At 35.9% G+C, this 21,523-nt stretch overlaps 1 protein-coding gene across 9 annotated transcripts in view; it reads left to right on the forward strand.

The window, feature by feature from the left end:
* The window catches only part of LOC133518986 (potassium voltage-gated channel subfamily KQT member 4), a 109,818-nt gene that overhangs the window by 22,224 nt on the left and 66,071 nt on the right, over positions 1 to 21,523 (forward strand). For all 9 annotated transcript variants that reach the window (XM_061852815.1, XM_061852813.1, XM_061852821.1 and 6 more), the window contains one exon: positions 2,673 to 2,755. In XM_061852815.1, coding sequence (XP_061708799.1) covers positions 2,673 to 2,755 — 83 coding nt within the window. The remainder of the gene's footprint in view (positions 1 to 2,672; positions 2,756 to 21,523) is intronic.

Consider the following 21,523-nt stretch of genomic DNA (forward strand, 5'->3'; position numbering starts at 1 on the left):
CACAATAAAACAAATAATTGTTACACGAGTATTATACTTACAGACCTTACAGAGCCCCTAGTGTAAATTTATTCGATAGCGAAACGTGATTACTGTTACGAATTTTCACTTGAACTTGAATGCTATTGTTAATTCAGCACTATATACTCGTACCTACTATACGTTTAGCGATGACTTACATTAAAAAAAATATCACAACAACTCATACAAAAACACTTTCACAGTGGCAATTTAAGTTGAATTATTTTGATACAATTATTTTGTTATTGAATATACTCGGGCAACACCGGCGGGTTGCTTTTTAATTTTTCATTTTTACTGTTAAGACGAAAGGGAACGACCGCCCCAAAACCGCCTTCCCATACAAACGTAGTCCCCATTTTCCTCTCCTCGTATTAATATTATTGAAAATATTTTAAGACAATTTTATGTATTTATCATACCCACGACCGTTTGATTTCTTCGATTTTTTCAATATAATAAGAGTTATAGGTTAGGTTTGTATGAAAACTGTTTTTCGCTCTTAACTTTTATAATAATTACAAAAATAAAAAATCAAACGGTCGGCTATGACTAAAATACATAAAATTCTGTAAAAATGTTTTCCATAATATCCAGGAAGAAAAATAAGGACAACGTTTGTATGGAGAATCGATCGTCCTCTCTCCTCTTAACGACAGCCAACGTGGCAATGATAGTTTCATTTAGCCAATAATTAAAAAAATGTTTTAGTGTAATATCGTATTGTATAACATTCAATTTGAATAAAATCAAATAAATATTCAATTTACATCGTGTAATAATGGTTTTAGGACGTAATTAACATGTAATGGCGAAATAAAAAAATATATCAAGTTTTTGGACATTCAAACTTTTTGGTGTGATCGTATGGATTAAGTACGGTTAGATATAAATTTAAAAAAGTTGGAAAAGTTAAAAGCACTAGTTTGCAAAAACCAACTTCGCGAACGCTAAACAGCTACGTAAAGTAGCACTTTTTGAGCAACTGTATCAAAAAATATTTACCATTTAGTTTCCATACCATACCATACCATTCATGTATCCATACCAGATTACAGCTTTCTGGTATTAACGATTACGAAGCAAAGCCGCGGACGGACAGACAGACGGATTCCTAGTTGACTACGGGACCCTAAAAAACGACGTATAGCATTTATTATCATGAAAAATAGTACATTTCGATGCTAGTGCGGAAAGTATGTCATTACTTGACGAGTAACGAGATATACGCTAAACTGTATTAAAAACTAATTTTTTGATAGTCATAGAAACAAAAATTACAAAAATGCAGTGTCATCATTAATGTCAAGTCAAGTCACGAGTATTTGATAAATTAAATTAAATACAAACAAAAAATGGACAAGTGCGAATCTGCGTCTTCTAAGGGTTCCGTAGGTACATCCTTTTTGGAAATGAAACACGAGTAAAACGTTTTGAAAACCCAAAGGGGTCGGATTAAATACCAGATCTGTAACAGAAAGTATTATGGCGCGGTGGCTTATATCTTGACTATGAAAATATGACTTTTATAATAACACTCTCTCATTTTGTTCTTTCAAGTCCGTGCAAAGTTAACTTAGACTCGTATTCTTTACAGTCTACTTACTTAGGTACTTATACAAATAGATCATTTCAAAAGTTAAACTCTGTATTAGGAATTGAAAAGAATTCTTGCAAAAGTATATTAACCAAAAGAAAGGAATGAGATGATTCCCTTTTTTACAATCTTAGTTCTGAGTGAAAAATAAATGGTTCATCTTAATGTAAGGCGAGCGCCGGCTTTGGGATGAACACCAAACGATCCATCCACAACGAGTGACGAATTACTCGACGCGCTCGCCGGCTCGGCTTATCTCTCTCTCTGTGTTCGTTGCCTCCCCATAGATTACACCCCGTAAACTTCGCATTATAATAATTATAAACCACACGGAAAAAACAGTTATGTAAGATTTACAGATAATTTGTAAAATTTACAGAGAAACCTGTAAATTTAACACATATCTCTGTAAATTTTACAAATTATGTGTAAATTTAACATAACTGTTTTTTCCGTGCATGTTCTAACTTTAGCGCGGTACACTTGTAAAATAATACGCCGCGATTCGCACTACTCAGTCAGTGCATCTTACATCGCGTTAAACTACAAAATAGTATTTTATACAATCGTGTGATAATAGAGAGCTTTTCAGTCGAGTACCGTGTTTAGGCAACGAAGCTTGCTGAGTTACCTAAGTAAAGTACGAAGCGCGGCAGTACGTGATTGGTCATTTTTTTTATAGTTGACTACTGCGTATCGAAATTAATCTTATAGTTTAGTTGGGAGCCGGAGCCCATACATGAAAAGTACGCAATTATATTTTGGTATACGAAATCTTAATTCAACATTACAGTCGACGAGTAGAAAAATACATTTCATTCCTTTAGTGTCTACCTATTCTATTTTTAATATAGGTACTCCACCAAAGGTTAGAAGCAATAAGCGGCCCCGCTCCCATTGTATGAGAGGTCCTATTCGCCGTAGCCACGAGTCGTGTTACATGCTCAATCTGATGGATAGGTATATGATCTGTGTATCTCGCAGTAGGCATTAACAAATAAGGCCCAGCCACTTTCATTTTATTAAAAGTTAACATTGTTCCATTTTTGTTCAGGTTATGGTCGTCAGGATGCCGGTCCCGGTACCAGGGTTCAATGGGGCGCCTCAAGTTCTTGAGGCGGCCTTTCTGCATAATAGGTAAGTGTGAATCTCATTAATCTAATTTCTATGTAGTGTAGGAGTAGATATATCTATACAGCCAATCATATAGTGTAGGTATTGTTAGTCATTATATTTACTTGCTTTGGTCATAAAGGGATGCGATTTAGGTTCTTTATTGTATTCGGAGGTTTATACTAAACCATTGGATTGTTCTAAGCACGTGCCTATAGCTATTTAATAACAGTACTCTGCTATCCCCACGAAGTGTTTTTGTTTTATTAGAAACCAATTAGAGGAAGAAGCCGGCGGCATTTGATGTTTTACTGTCCCGTAAGTTTGTATGTATATTTGTGATGCGTGGGCAATATTGAAAGATTCTATAATAAATGTAAATAATAAATATTTGGGGAACAATTACAAAGGGGTACCCTTAGCAAGCAAAGCTTGTAGGTTAGTACTATGGGTACTGATAGGCGACGATATACATACGTATATAGATATATACATAGGAAACACCCATGACTTAGTAACAAATATATGGGTTCATCACGCAAATAAATGCCCTTACCGGGATTCGAACCCGGAATTATCGGCTTCATTAACAGAGTCACTATCCACTTGGCCAGATCTATCGTCGAAAATTAGGAATCACGGAGTGAAATAAAACGTATATTATTTGAAAATCTATAATATTCTCTTTATCTATTTTTACGTCCAATTTATTTGGATGTGATGTATATCTTAAGATTTCTGGCCGCTTGAAAATTGTATCTCGAGAATTTTTATAATTTTAATCCGACAAATTTTCTTTGTGCCCTGTGACTTTCAATGTGCCCTCAGTCGATAAAAAGTTATACCAGGTTTCGAGCATTATCTTATAATGAAGGCCAGTTTCGTGCGACTTGTTTGTAGTAGATTTGATGAATTAAGTCGCTTTCGTATTAATCTTACGGATTACGAATGCAAAAACATATATTAACAGTGACGCTCTAAACGACAATCGCAGTTGTGTGCTCAATGACAAAAAATCGCATTTGAGCGGATACAGACAAACTTAGGTAGTCAAATGAGTCAAATATTAAAAATCTTACATGTACACGTATCCGTCAGAAAACATGAATCAAAATATAGATAGGCCACAAACAAAACAACCGAGGATTCGAATTTACACACAAAACGTGCCGGAAAAAACTGGCTCGTGTAGGTATTTCTTAGCTTAATCCCATCGTAAAGGAAATAGGTATGTAAAGTGGAGCCCAACAGAAAAGACAAATAATGTGTGATCAAGCAATGAATGTGACTTTGTTAGTATTTGACATACGTAGCTATAACCTAAAAGTTTTACGATAGTTGTTTTCACAGACCTATGAATTATTAACATATATCCACAAATCACAAAAGTGCGAGATTACGGAGAAATGAAGGTAAATTGGTTTGTTTACATTATCTATTGAACACCGCTTTTCGTATTGCCAGAAAGAGTTAAAAAATTATAAAACAAAATCTTACATATCTACTACAGTTTTCGAGAACTATCTCGCTGATTAGCAAGATATAGATTCCCATCGAAATAACTAAGATTCTCCAAAAGCAAAATTTCGTTGGACAAAGGCTGCAGATGTTATTACTTTGCTTGCGGCATCAAAGCAAACAAAAATTTTAAAGAACTAGTTTCCTCACTTTAATTTTCGGCATTGAAAAGACATTCCAACAAATCGAATTCGTAAACATGTACAGGATCTAGTCAACTTTCCACAAACAGGAAAATAACAAGCTCGAGGAGAAATTGGGTCGGAATGCAAACAAATATCATAAAGTACAGGACAGTTCATAAAAATATTGTACTTGTATTACATAGGTATACAGTCATCTTCAACATTTCCAAGTAAAAGTCACGTCCCGTCTATAAACCGCGGCGAAGTGACCCTATTTCAGGTGCGAGCAATCTGCCGCGACCTTCACATTTTCGGCCGGTCTCCCCTGGCGCTAGTTCGTGCGGCCACGACGCTCTCGGGGGAGCCGGCCCGCCCGAGACCAGCCTTGGTACCGGCAAACATTACCGCACGATACTCTACACGGCGACCAGCGTGCAAACAACTCCACTCGCATTATTTAAACGATTCCTACGATTATTTAAATTTCTACACAGAAAATTACATTGTTTATTCTGAACTGGCTAGAGGAAACCGCGTTACCAATTGATGAGGGGCTTTACCTTATTAAGTTATGTAAGGATCGCGCACTTCGGACCTCTATAAATTCGTAACTGCAATACAAAATTCGTAGCCCAATGGATTCCTGTACCTGCTACCGATGCCGAGGTCATGGGTTCTAATCTTCGCAGGGGCATCATTGAATATTTTATTCGTACGTATTACAATTCAGCTGAATCGGAAGTAAGAATTTAGCTGAGCGTGATTTTAATACAGTAAGTATTTAATCCACTCTGCTGGGCTATTTTTATATGGAATGTTGAATGTTTACAAAGAGCAAAGTTATAAACTCTTTCCATTTTACTTTTTAACTAACTTAAAGGAGCAGGTACTCTATTCGACGACCGGTTTGGCCTAGTGGGTAGTGACCCTGCCTACGAAGCTGATGGTCCCGGGTTCAAATCCTGGTATGGGCATTTATTCGTGTGATGAGCAAGGATATTTGTTCCTGAGTCATGGGTGTTTTCTATGTATTTAAATATTTATACATATTTATATATTATATATATCGTTGTCGAAGTACCCTCAACACAAGCCTTATTGAGCTTACTGTGGGACTTAGTTAATTTGTGTAATAATGTCCTATAATATTTATATTTATTTATTTATTATTTGGTCACTCCGTGAGAACACTTTTCGAAACGTTTTTTTTTATTTCAAAGACTTTTTATTTGACATCTTACTTCCAGCTTGGCCTCATTTTTCCCCGACTGCGTTAGGAGGGTAATGTGTTTTTCGAGCGTATATATGTGTTAATTTTTTGGCACGCTCTACAGCCCAAACGTCTGGACGGTTTTCGATATATGAGGGGTCGTTGAATTTGTGCTAGTGACATAGGCTATACCTATATATTTTGAAAATATCACCCGCAAATGAAAAAAGGAGGGAGGGGGGCGGGAGGTTCATACCTTAGGTATATGGGTATCAATGTCATGTCTATGTCTATGTCTAATAACAGCTTGTGATACAGAATTTATAGAACTCTCCAAATATTATGCGTACATTTTTGTCTATCAACTTTAAGAAATGCGACATAGGTATATCATCACATATTAATTTTCTGCAATAATTTTTGCTCGTGCAAAGTAAAGGTAAAGTAGATCTGAACATGAAGACCATATCAACGGAGCTGTATAATGAAACTAGTTAGATGTATTTGGGCAAATTGTACAACCAGCATGCAACCAACCGCAAAAGTTTATATCCCCTTTCCGAATGAATTCATAATGTGTCCATCCAATTTAGTAGGTAGGTACATACTTACAGCAGTACAGAGATTTAAAATGTGGTCTAAATAACCTATGAGTTCTATGACCCTTGATCCATTTCTATTCAATGCCTATAAATGAGTAAACTAGAATAGCGATAACAAAGTTGTATCTAAAGAAGCTACAAAAACTAGCTATGTAGGTATAGTACATATTATCATCAAATAGTAAAATATTGGTATCTAATTAAAAAAAAACTTTAAATCGCATTCTCTCATGCAGATAATTTAATAGCAAAACAAAGGCACTGAATGTTCACGGCGCTGTTGTTTTTATACTTGATTGGTAAAACGCAGAGTTCAAAGGGCTTGAAATATGTGAAGCGTTATAGTAATAGCGCACGTAATTGTGCTTGCGTGTATACTTGACCTAATAAATGATATCAAATATCAGGTATACCAGTAGATGTATACCTATATCAAAAGCATCTGTTTGAACGGGTAGATTGTACTGAGAATGACACTTAGTGTTAATAACCTCTCCGCCACCACGACGCGAGCGTAATTTGCAAATCAATATTTGCGGGAATATTGAGCTGTAACTTAACGAGCACAATAGAATAGATATACAGGTATCGAATACTTGATGATGGTTGTTCCGTCATAAATGCCGTTGGTAATAATCGGACACGGGTGTCGAATCGATAAACAGAAATCATTTATTGTGATTTCCTTGATAAGGCTGTGTACTTACTAGTAGCTGTTACAACGTGCAGTTGTGGGCACTTTATTCCCTTATTGATTCTACAACAGCCCATAACTCATCGAGTCGAAATAGTTTGTTGTTGGCGTCGTGAACAAGACCATCCATCTTATTGTCTATTATTATCAGTTCTTACTTACTTTTGTCTGACCCGAGAATGTAACAGTTGGCTCGCCTCTACAACCCATTTGGGAAATAAAACCTGACCAAACATAATGATTAAGTTGGTCCACATTATCCTTGTTGAGACAGGTATCTAATTTAAAAAAAGCGGCCAAGTGCGAGTCGGACTCGCGCATGAAGGGTTCCGTACCATTTAAGACGTATTAAAAAAAATCTACTTACTAGATCATGTTCAACATTTTACCACTTTGGAAGTGTCTCTCGCGCAAACTATTCAGTTTAGTAAAACATGATATTAGAAACCTCAATATCATTTTTGAAGACCTATCCATAGATACCCCACACGTATGGGTTTGATGAAAAAAGATTTTTTGAGTTTCAGTTCTAAGTATGGGGAACCCCCAAAATTTATTGTTTTTTTTTTCTATTTTTGTGTAAACATCCTAATGCGGTTCATAGAATACATCTACTTACCAAGTTTGAACAGTATAGCTTTTATAGTTTCGGAAAAAAGTGGCTGTGACAGAATCGGACAGACAGACGGACATGACGAATCTATAAGGGTTCCGTTTTTTGCCATTTGGCTACGGAACCCTAAAAAGGGGATAACATAAATCATGTATGTATGTTGACAGAACAGTACGGGACCGTGTTCTCCGATTAGATTAGTAAGCTGGAATTTTTAGCCCCTAAGAGGGTGAAAAGGCGGGTGGAATTTTGTATGGGGAATCTATAACCGCTGAACCGATTTAGTTGAAATTTGGTATGTAGAATTATAGATAGTTTTTGCTATAGGGAAGGACATAATAGAATAATATTTAACCCCAAAATCACCCCGTAAGGGAGAAAAGGGGGAGAAAAGGGGGAGAAAAAGGGCGTTAGGGGGGGAAAAGGGGATTGAAGTTTGTATAGGATATCAGTAAAAAGCAGATTGTGTAAAAGATGCCCCCAGATACGTATTTCAGCATTTTAAATAGTAAATCATCCCCGACCTTTTAAATTTGATGGGAGATTGTCATAAGCAACTTACAAAAAGAAGTGAAATCCCGTTAAAAACATTTTCGTGTAAAATCTTGCTAAGACGAAACCATAAGGTTCGCACTGTTAAAAAGTTATCAGATCTCTTGTAGAGCCAAGCTTCTAACTGTACAAGCCCTAACTTCACAAATTCTACACCTTAGTCATAATATGTGGCTTGGCCGTTTCGTTATGACAAGAAGTCCTTCCTTCTTCCTTCTTCCTCGCGTTGTCACAGCATTTTGCCACGGCTCATGGGAGCCTGGGGTCCGCTTGACAACTCATCCCAAGATTTGGCGTAGGCACTAGTTTTTACGAAAGCGACTGCCATCTGACCTTCCCAACGCAGAGGGTAAACTAGGTCTTGTTGGGATAGTCCGGTATCCTCACGATGTTGTCCTTCACCGAAAAGCTACTGGTGAATATCAAATGATATTTCGTACATAAGTTCCGAAAAACTCATTGGTACGGAGCCGGGGTTTGAACCCGCGACCTCCGGATTGCAAGTCGCACGCTTTTACCGCTAGGCCACCAGCGCTCCCGCGTCGCGTTATTACAAGAAGTATTGCATGATAAAAAAATTGTGAATAAATTTTCCACCTTACGCCCATGCGACGGTAGCTAAGCCATATATTTTGACTAAGGTGGTAAGTTTGTGAAGTTAGGGCTTGTACAGTTAGAAGCTTAGCTCTACTTGTAGAGCTCTGACTGATAACTTTTTGACAGTGCTAGTCTCATGGTTTTGTCTTGGTAACATTTTACCTAAAAATGTTTTCGATGGGATACATCTTACTTAGAGATGGTATAAAAGATCGGCCAAGAGCATGTCGGGCCATGCTCAGTGTAGGGTTTCGTAGTTACCATTCTGTCAAAATAGGCCAAACGGGGGTTATTAGTAACTATCATGTACTTATGTTACAAGGTTAAGGGAGTACCTTTGCGTCGCTTTGTACATCTTTTTACTAAGAAGAGAAGATGTTTTATAATAACTCAAAACCGACTGGACCGATCCATGTTCGCTATAGTTTTAATTGAAAGTATTTATTAAGCTTTTGTTTCACGATTTTTTCATATTTTTGGACCCATGGTTCAAAAATTAGAGCGGGAGGGGGGCACAATTGTTTTATTTCTATAAAATATGTTTATAACGACCCTTATACGTTTTAAAAGACCTATCCAACCATGCACCACACTATTGGATCAATATGTTTTTTTTTTATCATTTTGTATGGGTACACTACATTTTTTTTTTATAGTTTTTATTTTACCGTTCTGTCGCAATGCATGATGTATTACCTCTCTGGCGCTTACAAAAGCCCTTCACACCTTGCCTAATTCAATAATGAATGACGACAAGGACGCAACAATACGTAGAACTGAGATGCAGATATATATCTTTTGAGTCTAACGTATAGCTGCGTTCCTATCGTTAGTTACTTAATTAAGCAAAATGTGTGAAGTACTTAACATAATTTCAACCCATAAGACCCTTTTTACCTCGCGCAAGTTGCACCAAAATTGATATGATATCATACTATCATACATATAGACCCTCTATAAGTACAAATAAAGGAGTCCCATGTATAAATTAATCTCATCAAAAACATTTTCATGTAAAATATTGCCAAGATGAAACCCTGCTCGGACTGTCAAAAAGTTATCAGATCTCTTGTAGAGCCAAGCTTTTAACTCTACAAGCCGTAACTAGAAACTTTACACCTTAGTCAAAATATATGGCTTGGCCGTTTCGCAACCGTCACATGGACGCATTATTTTTTATTATACAATACTTCTTGTAGTAACGAAACGGCCAAGCCACATATATTGACTAAGGTTTAAGAGTTTGTGAAGTTAGGCCTTGTAGAGTACCTACCCTTGCGCTTCGCTTTGCTCGTCTTGGCGGAGGCACTGCCGTGCCCCCAGATCAAAAGCATACAACGCAGTTTTTACTTTGAATAAGTAAAAGTAGCTTTATACTCGTACTTGCTTGTATGAATTGGCAATTGTAATTAATGTTAAAATAATTATCAAATAATATGTCCGTCACAGCGGCCCCCCAGGCTTCGTTCCTAAGCGCTGATTCACATTCAAAATACCTAAGCATCAGAAAGCTGACAGTAAAGTGGCAGGAATTATTTATATCAATTAGCATGTTTAACAGCGAACTTTGCACCATATAATTTCCCATTGGCATTATATGGTGCACCGGATTCGACCCTTGTCAAAGGGTTGTTTTAAGATCAGGCTGATTCGAACTTACAATGTTATGTCATTTTGGCATCACTTGAGGCCTTTTCGAACTTTCGTTTTGATATCAGAAATTATATTATTTTGATATCGTCCGTGCTTGCATTTTGCTCGTACTTGTTCGTATTGGTATGAGCGAGACGCACAGGGGAATGATAACAAAATTACTTACATCATTACGTCATCGAAATGTAGAGCAATTCCTAGCTGAGCAACTTTTCAAATCTCGAATATTTGAAGCTATGTTTCTGTCGCGCTGCGGTGGGCGGGAGCCGGAGCTATCTAAGTGTGAGTGCGCGCACACAGACGCGAGACTCGTGCGCTCGCTCATTGCGCGCCGTTCAGTCGACATCGCCCGCGAGCCAGACGGAAAACGGAATTTATTCTGCGCTGCCCGACGCAAGTTGTTTTTGTTATTATCACGTAATATTGTTTTTCATTTTTATATTATACTGTATCTATCTACCCGGTGTTTGGTATTACACCCTAATACCAAACACCCTATCACCTGTACTAAATGTATTTTACACCTATGATGACGAAATAATAAATGATTGATTGATTGATATTAATTACCATATAGGTAAAAACTGCAAAAAAGAATGATGTCTCAGCTTCGGTTGTCGTCGTACAGTCAAGTGCAAAAATATGTATCGAAAGAATCGTCTCATAAATATGGTACTACGCTCTTATTACACTGGAATAAGATGCTATGGGACATATTTTTGAGTAAGATGTGTACAACCATATTTTTACACTTGACTGTACCTATCCGTATCAGTAAGTTGGGAGTGATCATGGTGTGTTGTGAAATTTTGTAAGTAGGTATAAATATACCTATGGTTAAACTACAATCTATTTAACTAGTACGATGGGGCTAAACTTGGGCCGCCTTATTGAAGAACGTATCGCAATGACAATCTGGGTAAAGTATGTTGGGATAATGCCGGACAATTTTGGGACCAATTGAGAGAACTCGTGAAAAAATGTTTTTTCGAGATCTCAACACGTGACAGATTCTTGAAGTACGGAGCGAATCGTTAAATAATAACCGTAGATTCGGCCTGAATTTTGGTAATCTTCAATATAGAACGGTTTTAGTTTTGTACCTGTGTAAAGATGAGACATACTTTTTTTAGGCTAACGAGTGTTTTGCCATCAAGGGAGAACATTGGATGGTGAAAAAAAGTTGCTTCTAATGGAAAGAGAATAAGGTATCACAAAGAAATAGGTCCGGTGTCTACCCTTTTGTATCCGATCTTAACCCTGATACAAAAATTGATATAATTGTGGCTCTCAAACTTTGATACCTATGTCATAAGGCAATTTGATAAGTAAACAATGTGCTAAGAAACCTCTTATTGTAAGGTTTACCCGAAGTAATAAAATAACAAAAAAACCACTAAAATAATAGATACGTTGCGAAGTTTTGACAATTTAAGATTTCGTGAACTGTACAGGTTTAGGGAAAGTGTAAATGTATTGTTTATTGAATGGAATGTACTGGAAGATATTAAGTACTTAAGTAGGAGGGACAAAAATCAAAATAAAAAATAATCGTGCCCAGTCATTTTTAATAAAGGTCGCCATAAAAATAAGAATCAAACTTAGAAATTAAAAAGACTAAGTAGTTCTTTAAAAAGATCAAGGTCACTGAGAGCCCATCTTGAAGTATGGAAAATAAGTAAAATTGCGATTTTGTTGGTTTAATTTTGCAATTATGTATATATAGTTGATATACAATCTTTTTTTTTGATAAAATGTAAGGATCGTATGTAAAGAGTAAATATATAGGAAAAGAGAGCCCTCTTGAAGCATTTTAAGGAAACTAATTTCGAAGCCCTATCTCTATTTTGTATCCGAAACTAGCAATGTATGTATGCGTGCACATCTAATACATATGCATCCGTATGTGTAGGTACTTTATTGCGAAAAATTGCTCATTTGCTATCTATTTTACTCGATTTTGTTATAAAATTCAACATGTATCATCATCCCTATACAATATAAATATTCTTTATTGCGCACCTCAATAAAAGAAAACAATACAAAAGAAAACATATACATAAGCACAGGTAAACAACATGCGGTCTTATCGCTAAAAGGCAACCTTTGGGTTGCGGAAATTAAAAAAAATACATTGTCAGTAACCGTCGCGCTGGTAGTGGTACTGGATAAAAATAATGGTACGAAAGTGTGATCAAGAAAACAATAAATGTGATAATTAAGGTTAGTAGGTAAATTGAAGAAAATTTAAAATTTGATAATCACTGCTGTTTTATAAATAGGTAAAGATCTGATTGTTTCTGGTCCGATCTTTACCTGGAAGGGTCAAGATCGGATATCGGTCTACAGCAGTGCTAGGTCTGTTAACACAAATACAAAAACAAACACAGTTTCATCACAATACGCAAAATAAATTACAGAGCGAAGATCGGATAGAATGAAGAATTCGCGAAATTTACCTTGCTCTCTGTGATTGCACATAGCACAAGCCCGAATCCCTGAGACGCGGGGACACTGACAGTCGAGGCGCAATGAAATGGCGTCTTACACAATGTTGCCAACATTAAAAAATAAAGCCAAATTAGGGAGAAATGAATGTCCTACGTTCTTCACCCGCATCCGGTATTTACCCAATATACCTTAATCGTTGAACCGCCGCATTTCAAAATGGCCCTTATTTGGCGGCTAGCCGTAATGTAATACGGCGGATTATACAATACGACTGCGATACTTATATATAAATCCCATCGTCAATGTAATTTCATTAAATTTGCTATCTAGTGGCAAACATCAAAGTAGTTATCTTTTACTTGTGACGCACAAGTGTGAGCAATGTAAAATACTATATTTCTAAAAAAAATTGCCTACTACGTAGTAAAAGAAAATGTGATTATTAAATTATAATACGAAAGGTGGTCAAATCGCAAAATGCTGTCGTTTTATTTAAAATAATGAAATATATAGACCAGTTCCGAAAGTACCGGCACGTACCGGGAAATCCCGGTTCTTTGAAACAGTACCGGTTCTGCAATCCCTAATAAGGATGTTATGCCCATCACTATTCCTTCTGTGTACGTATATTTAGAAACTGTCTCCGCCTCCAATTCGTGCGATAAGGACAACTGCAGCTCGGACTAAAATTCATTCGCAAAAAACTCAAAAATCGAGGTTTCGCTCTCGACTGTTTCCTCCTCCAAAACGCAACCAATCATTATGAAATTTTGGAAATTGCAAGAGGATGAAATAATCTATGCCGCTATGTTTTGATTTTTTGGATATTTGTTGTCATATTTGTATACTGTGCCTTTTTTTACAGCCAATTCAATTTAGCCGTTTTTGCGATTTTCGAGGCGCTGTATCTTTCTTCAAAATAAAATAATCCAAAAAAGCAAAACATAGCGGCACAGATATTGATGATATTGATCTTATTTGAAAAAATCATTGTTCTAGGTTAAAAATCCAGGGAGGAAACAGTCGAGAGCGTTTGTATGGAAAAATTACAACTAGGAATTCCTCTTAATTGGCCAGATTTCTACAACTAGAAACGTCACTTGACACTGACAGATCATATCCATAACAAATCCAGATCAAATTTATAACCTGTATTTACAATCAGAATACGCCTCGTTGTCCGTGCCTCTCGCTGAGATAACCAATACAGGGTGTTTATTTAGTCCCCTGCAATCTGATACTCGTACATTTAAAGAAATGCCTTTAATATTTTTAAGATGTTATTTTATTATTTAATTGAATATTGTTATTATTCTGTCAATGAATTCATTAACAAATGTAAATTGTAGTATTAAATTACTCAGCCAATGATATTATTTATTAATTAATTAATTTTATTTAAAATCTAATTTGTTATTCATTATTACTTGTTGTTATTACTTGCATGAATTGCATGACATTCTAATGTTTATCGTAGTATGTAAGGTTAGGTTTATATCTTGTACATAGTCAATTTAGTTAGTATAAAAACAATATGTGTACGCCAGTCATGGCAAAACAAGCATCGGTCAAAACCAAAAATGTAAAACCCATGTATATACAAGTACGCTTGTTTGACTCAAATAAACCATTCATTCATTCAATAATTTACGGTCTGTGCAACTTTTACTATGGGACCAACCCCGAAATCACGAAAATTATTTTACTCTCCCATAAAAAATGCCAAGGTCAGACAGCCAATATGTATGAAACAGACATTTTTTTTTGTGTCCCATGGTAAAATTTGCTCAGTATGACCTATATATTCAACCCGAAAATGATTGCAAGTGACTAAATAAACATCCTGTATTGGTTATCTCAGCGAGAGGCACGGACGAAGCGGCGTATTCTGATTGTATAATAACAAATCAATAAGAGATGTTGAGTATACCGCTCCGTTATTGAGTTTTTGCACATCAGCGTCTGTAAAACTGAAACCATATTTTTACCAAACTAGTTACTGGAAGGGTTATAAATTATAATTTTAGCAGGGTACGTAAGTAGATAGGTATGGATTTATGTGGCTATGTTAGTGTGTTGTGTTCCACTAAAACCACCAAAACTCCTGAGCCAATTTTAGTGAATGAGGTGTTAATCACTGACATTAATCATTTTTATGACGGATGACAGAGGTGATAAAGGAGGTTTTTTTTCTTATTTGAAGAATCCAAAGTTGGGTTGAAGGTTTATAAAAGTTTTAAGAGAATAGGACATACTTTATAGTCTTATACCATCGATGCTGACTGTGCGAGTAGGTACCTACATATAGTGAAGATGATTGTTTTAGAAAATGAATATTTTCGGTTAAATTAAGTGAATATTTTTGGAAACTACGAGTATCTTACCGAAAGTCTAAAAAAAATTGATGAGACAAAATGTATTAAAAAAATAATGGAAATAAAACTTTAACACGGGCCAAGAGCATATCGGCACAAAATATATCGGGCTATGCTCAGTGTAGGGTTCCGTAGTTACCATTCCATCACAATAGACTCCCTGAAACGGGGATGTTAGTGGGTACCCCGTATACAGGATACAAATTTAGTCACCTGTAATAATTTACGGGGTGAATATATAGTATAGTCATATTCAACAACTCTTACTATGGGACCAACTCCGAAATCGCAAAAAAATCGGCTGTTTTCTACTTTTGGCTCTCTGACCTTGACAACTGACTTCTATGGGAGAGTTTTTTTTTCGCGATTTTGGGGTTGGTCCTATGATAAAAGTTGCTCAGTGTCATCTATATATTCAGCCCGTAAATTATTGTAGGTGAGTAGGTGACTAAATAATTTATTTACAAATAATTAGGCTTGGGACTTTAGGATGCTCGCCGTGGTTTGAGAATCCACGGAGTCGTCATTATGTTATAATATTTTCATTGATTTTTGCACGATATTTTTATATATATTTGGACCCATGGTTCAAAAGTTAGAGAAGGCGACACATTTTTTGAAAGACCCCTATTCATTTTATAAGCTCTATCTAAAGCGAAAAAAACTATCACCCCCTCTTTACGTGTAGGGGAGGACAAGAAAAAGAAATATCCATGCCAAATTGCAGCATTCTAACACTAACGACCACGGGGCAAAGCCTCGGACAGACAGACAGACATGGCGAAACTGTAAGGGTTCCCAGTTGACTACGGAACCCTGGAAAGACTTAGGTAATGTTAAATTACTTTGACAAAAAGTTATACTTTCTTAATAAATCAATCAAAATGATTTAGATGCAGAAAAAAATATTAAAATAATTGCACGATCAATTTCAGACAATAAAAAATAAATCGTGTTTTGAACATTCCTAAATAATAAAAATAAATACACAAAAAAAATTGTTAGAAATAGTAAAATATAGTGTTCTTGTTTGAGAGCTAACTGACGTAAAATCAACTTTTTGGCTCGATAACGGCTTATCGCTGAATGATTATAACAAAATTAATCCATAACATTAAAGCCCCCAAAACCTATATCGAACTCGTATTTCAGACAAATTAGCTTTTATAAAACTTGCGGCAATCTCATAAATAACTACACTCGTATTTCCTCTACGTTAGGTAACCCTCACGCAAGCAGAGCTGTTATCACTCGTTGATATATTGCGACTGATCAATCTTTTTCGATTCGAAACGTATCTTGTCAGCCAATAGATTTGAAAAATCGGGGAAGCATGTTATAAGAACCGCTAGTAGATAGCCTCCGAATATACTGAAAGGAAAACCGACTGCCATGCCAATCTATTTCACGGACCAGACATTGTGTGGCGTGTAACAGGTAAAACTGGCAGTTAATAGAACAGCTATTATCTACAGAGTAGTTGAATACAGTATACATTTATTTTGTCCTTTCACAAACCAGGAAGTTTCTGGCGCTTTATTTATAGATCCACGTCACAATATTTAGTCGTCAATCTGCAGAATCTTACAGTAATCAGCTTACGAGCTCCACCGTGAACACCTATAGAATACACAACACTGACGCAAAACATACGATCGTCACTAACAGATAGATGCCGAAGTACACGGAGCATCCTGGCATTCGTTTGAAGTTAGACGGCACAAACAAAAGGCATGAACGGAAATGGGGAACGTTTTGACCTTTTGTTTAACGAATAGCAATACGCCATGGAACATTTGTTTAATCAAAAATAGTGCTGGCGATGTATCGATCTATTTTGGAGTTAAGTACCGAATTGTGGAAACAGTTAATAGTACATTACTATAGATAGAGGACGGGAAGGTTGCAGGCCAAGTAGATATAGACGGCTGAGCGTAGCGAGTTCGGATAGGGATACGCGGCCGGTAACCCCGTTTCTCGCCGAGATTTGTATAGGGCTTTTCTCAAACTTGCAATGAAATAATAATAATAAAAAAAATAGGATGACGACGATGATGATTGTTTCATGTCCTAATGTGATAGGTTATTCAGTGCGTCGGGTATTGAAGGGGAACAAAAGTGTGATTATTTTGGCGCTACGATGCACACCGTTACGCTTTTTTTTTTCTTTTTTGTGTTTTTTTTTTACTATTACTTTGAGGTTATTAAAAGGGGAAGGAAAATTTGATTATTTTTGCGCTACGACGCACGGTTTAGGAGATACAGCCCTTTAATGATTTCTGCATGACTGAAAAAAAAACTTTATAGGGCTGTATCTCCTAAACCGTGCGTCATAGTGCAAAAATAATCATTTTTCGTTCCTCTTTAGGAGATCCTGAAATAATATTTAACAAACACAAAAAAGAAAAAAAACATAATAGGTTTTTTATGGTTGACTGCAAAAACGTGTCATAATTTGACTTTTAAAAACAAAAGAAGGTTGCCTTACAGGCCTAGTTGTGTAAGGCTGTATGAAATTCCTTTACATATCATCTTCACTCATCGCACCTGATATGTAGTATTTCCGGACCTAATTTGAAATAAGTCATGTCAACATTTCATTACAAGTTTGAAAAAACATGCATACATTTTCAACACACTTGCTCAAAACGACGTTTTTATTCTACCGATTTTTGGCTCATAATCACAGATATTAAACACGCGTGCTTTTTCAGTATATTTATAACCATCGTGCTTTTTCATTATATTATCCGACTGAGTTAAGAAGGTAACTGATTGCTAATAATATGCATGGAACGGAACCTTCTTAATTTGGTCGAGTAAAACATTTTTTTAACCAACTATAGGTTTCAAATGTTAGTTCAAAGAGGTTTTAACACACCAAACATAATTAATAGATTAAATTATCTCGTAAATTACATTAATGAATAAACATAACATTTTATCGATTTGATCTCCATCCGTCGAATAGTAATACGAAAATTAGCTTTTTTACATTTTTTTTAATTTGCTGTTGTCCATTTCGTTCGCGCCTTTGCCTTGCGCGCGCATTAAAAAAAGAATAACGCGCCAGCCATTTTCCGTATTTGTCATAAAATTGGAATAGTTTTGCATGTTTTCATAGTTTATAAATTGACGAAAATGAAGAACACATAAAATTGACGCTGCTAGTAATACTAATAGAGGCGAGAACGATAGCCTTTTACCATGAAAATCGGGTGAAAAATAATTCGCGGCATATGAAATTTTTATTCAATGGAAAATCAGCAAAAAAGCCCAGTTTTTCTTGGTGTTGGTAGCTTACTTCAATGAACTGGCGAATAAGTGCCTACAAGCCCAGCACGCTTTGGTGCAATTATTCGATATTAAAACTGTAAACCACCATTCTGAAAAATTTACTTTTACTGTTTTGACAAAAAAAACGAATATACAAATTTTGTTTTTTCCTCGCAAGTGTGTTGAAAAACGTCGTATGAAACGCGTGTGCATTGGTAACCCACATCAAAATTCAAAATTTTATTCTGCAAGTCGGCCTCAAGGGCTCTTTTACAAGTCAATACAACATTTATAGTTACATCATATAGTGACATGAAAAATACATAACAACATTTATAAATACAACATACAATACCTGGGTAAACATTACATTATAATAATAATCTCAAAATAAATAATTTACAGTACATATGGGGCTACTTTATAGCACTAGTGCGAGAAGTAGCATATTACGTTACTGTGTCGAACATTTAAAGGGCCATATGTACTGTAAAACGTTGTACGATACATGTGCGAATAGGTAATTCGCAACTCGTGTCGATTTAAAACACTCCCTTCGGTCGTGTTTTAATTTATCGCCACTCGTTTCGAATTTCCTATTTTTCGCACTTGTATCGTAATGTACTATACTACAATACAATAGAGATGTATAGTCTCTATGGTTAAAAATACAATAAATCTGGAGATGTAAAAGGTCCCCAATGTCAGAGTACTAATACTAATAAGATTTGGAGGTGTAAAGTCTCTCCAAATGTCAAAATAAAATGTATACTAAATAAATAAATCTCGTCTGGACTGTTAAGCTAGCAGTCTCATAAACTAATGCTACAGAATACATAACTAGTATGTATCAAGTCCAGAATGTTATACAATACGAGTATTACAGAGATGTATAGTCTCCACGGTTAAGACATTAAGTTTAGAGATGTATAAGGTCCCCACGGTCTGAGAAAGATAATACACAATAATAATGACATTAATAAGATTTGGAGGTGTAAAGGCTCTCCAAGTGTCAAAGAATTAAAAAAAATAAAAGTTTATGAAATACATGTTTCACGTCAAGAGACTGTAAAGCTAACGGCATCATTCTTAATATTGAACTTTGCTCTCATTTCACAGTTATGTTTTTGTTGGGATATCATAACTCTTTGTACAGAAATTATTAGTATTCATCATGAAAGCCGTTTTGCCCATGCTCAAAAGAAGACCCTCGCTAACGCGCGGTCAGTTGTCAAAAATCTTGTCTTGAGATTTTTTTCTTCGTACAGCCTAATAGTCTACCTTGATGCCATGTATTGAGGTTCTAGGTAATCTGGAAGTGGGTTACGTTTTTGATCTATAAGTCTAAATTAATCTAATAATTATTAATATATGATTTTTTACCATCAAATTATCAATCATTCAGTTTTCAGATTTTTCCCTCTATATACACCTAAAAGTCTACCATGATGCCAAATTTCAAGTTTCTAGGTCATCTGGAAGTGGGTTAGGTTTTTGATCTATAAGTCAGTCACTCACAAAAATGCCGGTTTTTAAACGTTAATAATTTATCAATAACTGTTTGAGCTACGTTTATGAAATTTTGTATTCTAGATAATCTAAGGGGCTTAATAACATACACGGTTGCTGCGTCGCCAATTCCTTTTCCTTTGAACTTGGCTGGACACGCTGCCGCGTGTTTAGATTTCATTGATATCTTTTAAGGTTGTTATTGCAAACAGATAAGTAGAATGCTTAAAATTGTTGAAAAGTTACTATCTACAGCCGTGATCTTACAAAATCAAATATGTAATAGTATTTTATGCAACAGTTGTATAAGAAGGGTCAAAAAAGGCGAGTGGCGTGAGTTACAATGTGAGCCGGAGCCGAAGGCGTAGGCGAACATTGTAAAGGAATACGCCACGAGAATTTTTTGACCTACTTATACAACGTTGCATACAATATTTTTCCTACGAGTCAACAAAAAAAAATCTTAATTTAGGTAAACAAATTACAGCAAAAGTATATAGCCAAGACGCGCGAGCATACCTTGTTACGCGCCCGGCCCGCGCCGGGCCGCGGCCGGCCGGTCGGCGACACCTCCTCGTAACTCATGAGGCCCTGGTACTTGCTACTTGCTAAATTAATTTTTTGGACAGTTTTTTCTCAATTTTGGCCACCGTAGCCTACGGAGACTAACAAGCAACGCTAAGCGGTCTTCGTAGTCTATGGGTGTTGCTATATTACGGGTGTCACATGCGTGTTTCTGACTTATGAAGTAATTATTTTTACTATGCAACCAAATGAATATTTTGTAAGTTGGCAGCAATGCACTTAGTTTAAAACTGTATTCGTTTTGGTTTTGTTAGGTTGGTAGCCATTAATCGCAGTAACATTATAGCTTATAAAAGCACAAGAGCTTTTATGAGGAATAGACAATATAGACTTTTCTTGAAATCTTTTATGTATGTTCTTATATTCGTGTTAATGAATGCATAAATGACAGATAACAGTAGAGGAGTAGGAAAATAATATAACGTACTCTGCATGTATTAGTGCAGCGCAGCTATCAGCCATAATCTTATGTGTTAATTTAATGTTTTATATTTTCCTATAGATATAGGCAATTACTGTGACCTGTAATTTTTATTATTAATAAATTGATTATGATTATGATTATCTTTCAACACCTTCGTGGTATTTAAGACAGGACAATTATAACTGAAAAAATTACGGAGTAGCATGAGTTAAATTTAAGTTCTGTATATATTTATACATACCTGAAAGTTTCTGTTGCTTTCTGTAAAGCATAATTGTTCCGTGTCTTTCGTTTTTTTGAGACATTGGTATTGTTTGTTTTTCTTCCCATTTCTCGTTACAATGTTAAACTGCAATCAAAATTCATAAAATGCTATTAGAAGTAAGATAGCAATACGATCATAAACCATTTATTTATCCATCGTATAAAAGATTAAACAGAAAGCCTAAACATTAATTGGTTTCTAGTACTGGTTGACTTTGACCACCTTTCGGCTTCATCATCAGACCCTGAGTACCATATTGTGGCAAATATCTTGTTGAGACGAGTCTAACGAGCCTAAACACGAAGTGGCTTCACGACCTGGTTGATGAGTACTCTTGACCACC

The sequence above is a fragment of the Cydia pomonella genome, chromosome 6 (assembly GCF_033807575.1).
Source record: "Cydia pomonella isolate Wapato2018A chromosome 6, ilCydPomo1, whole genome shotgun sequence".
Lineage (NCBI taxonomy): Eukaryota > Metazoa > Arthropoda > Insecta > Lepidoptera > Tortricidae > Cydia > Cydia pomonella.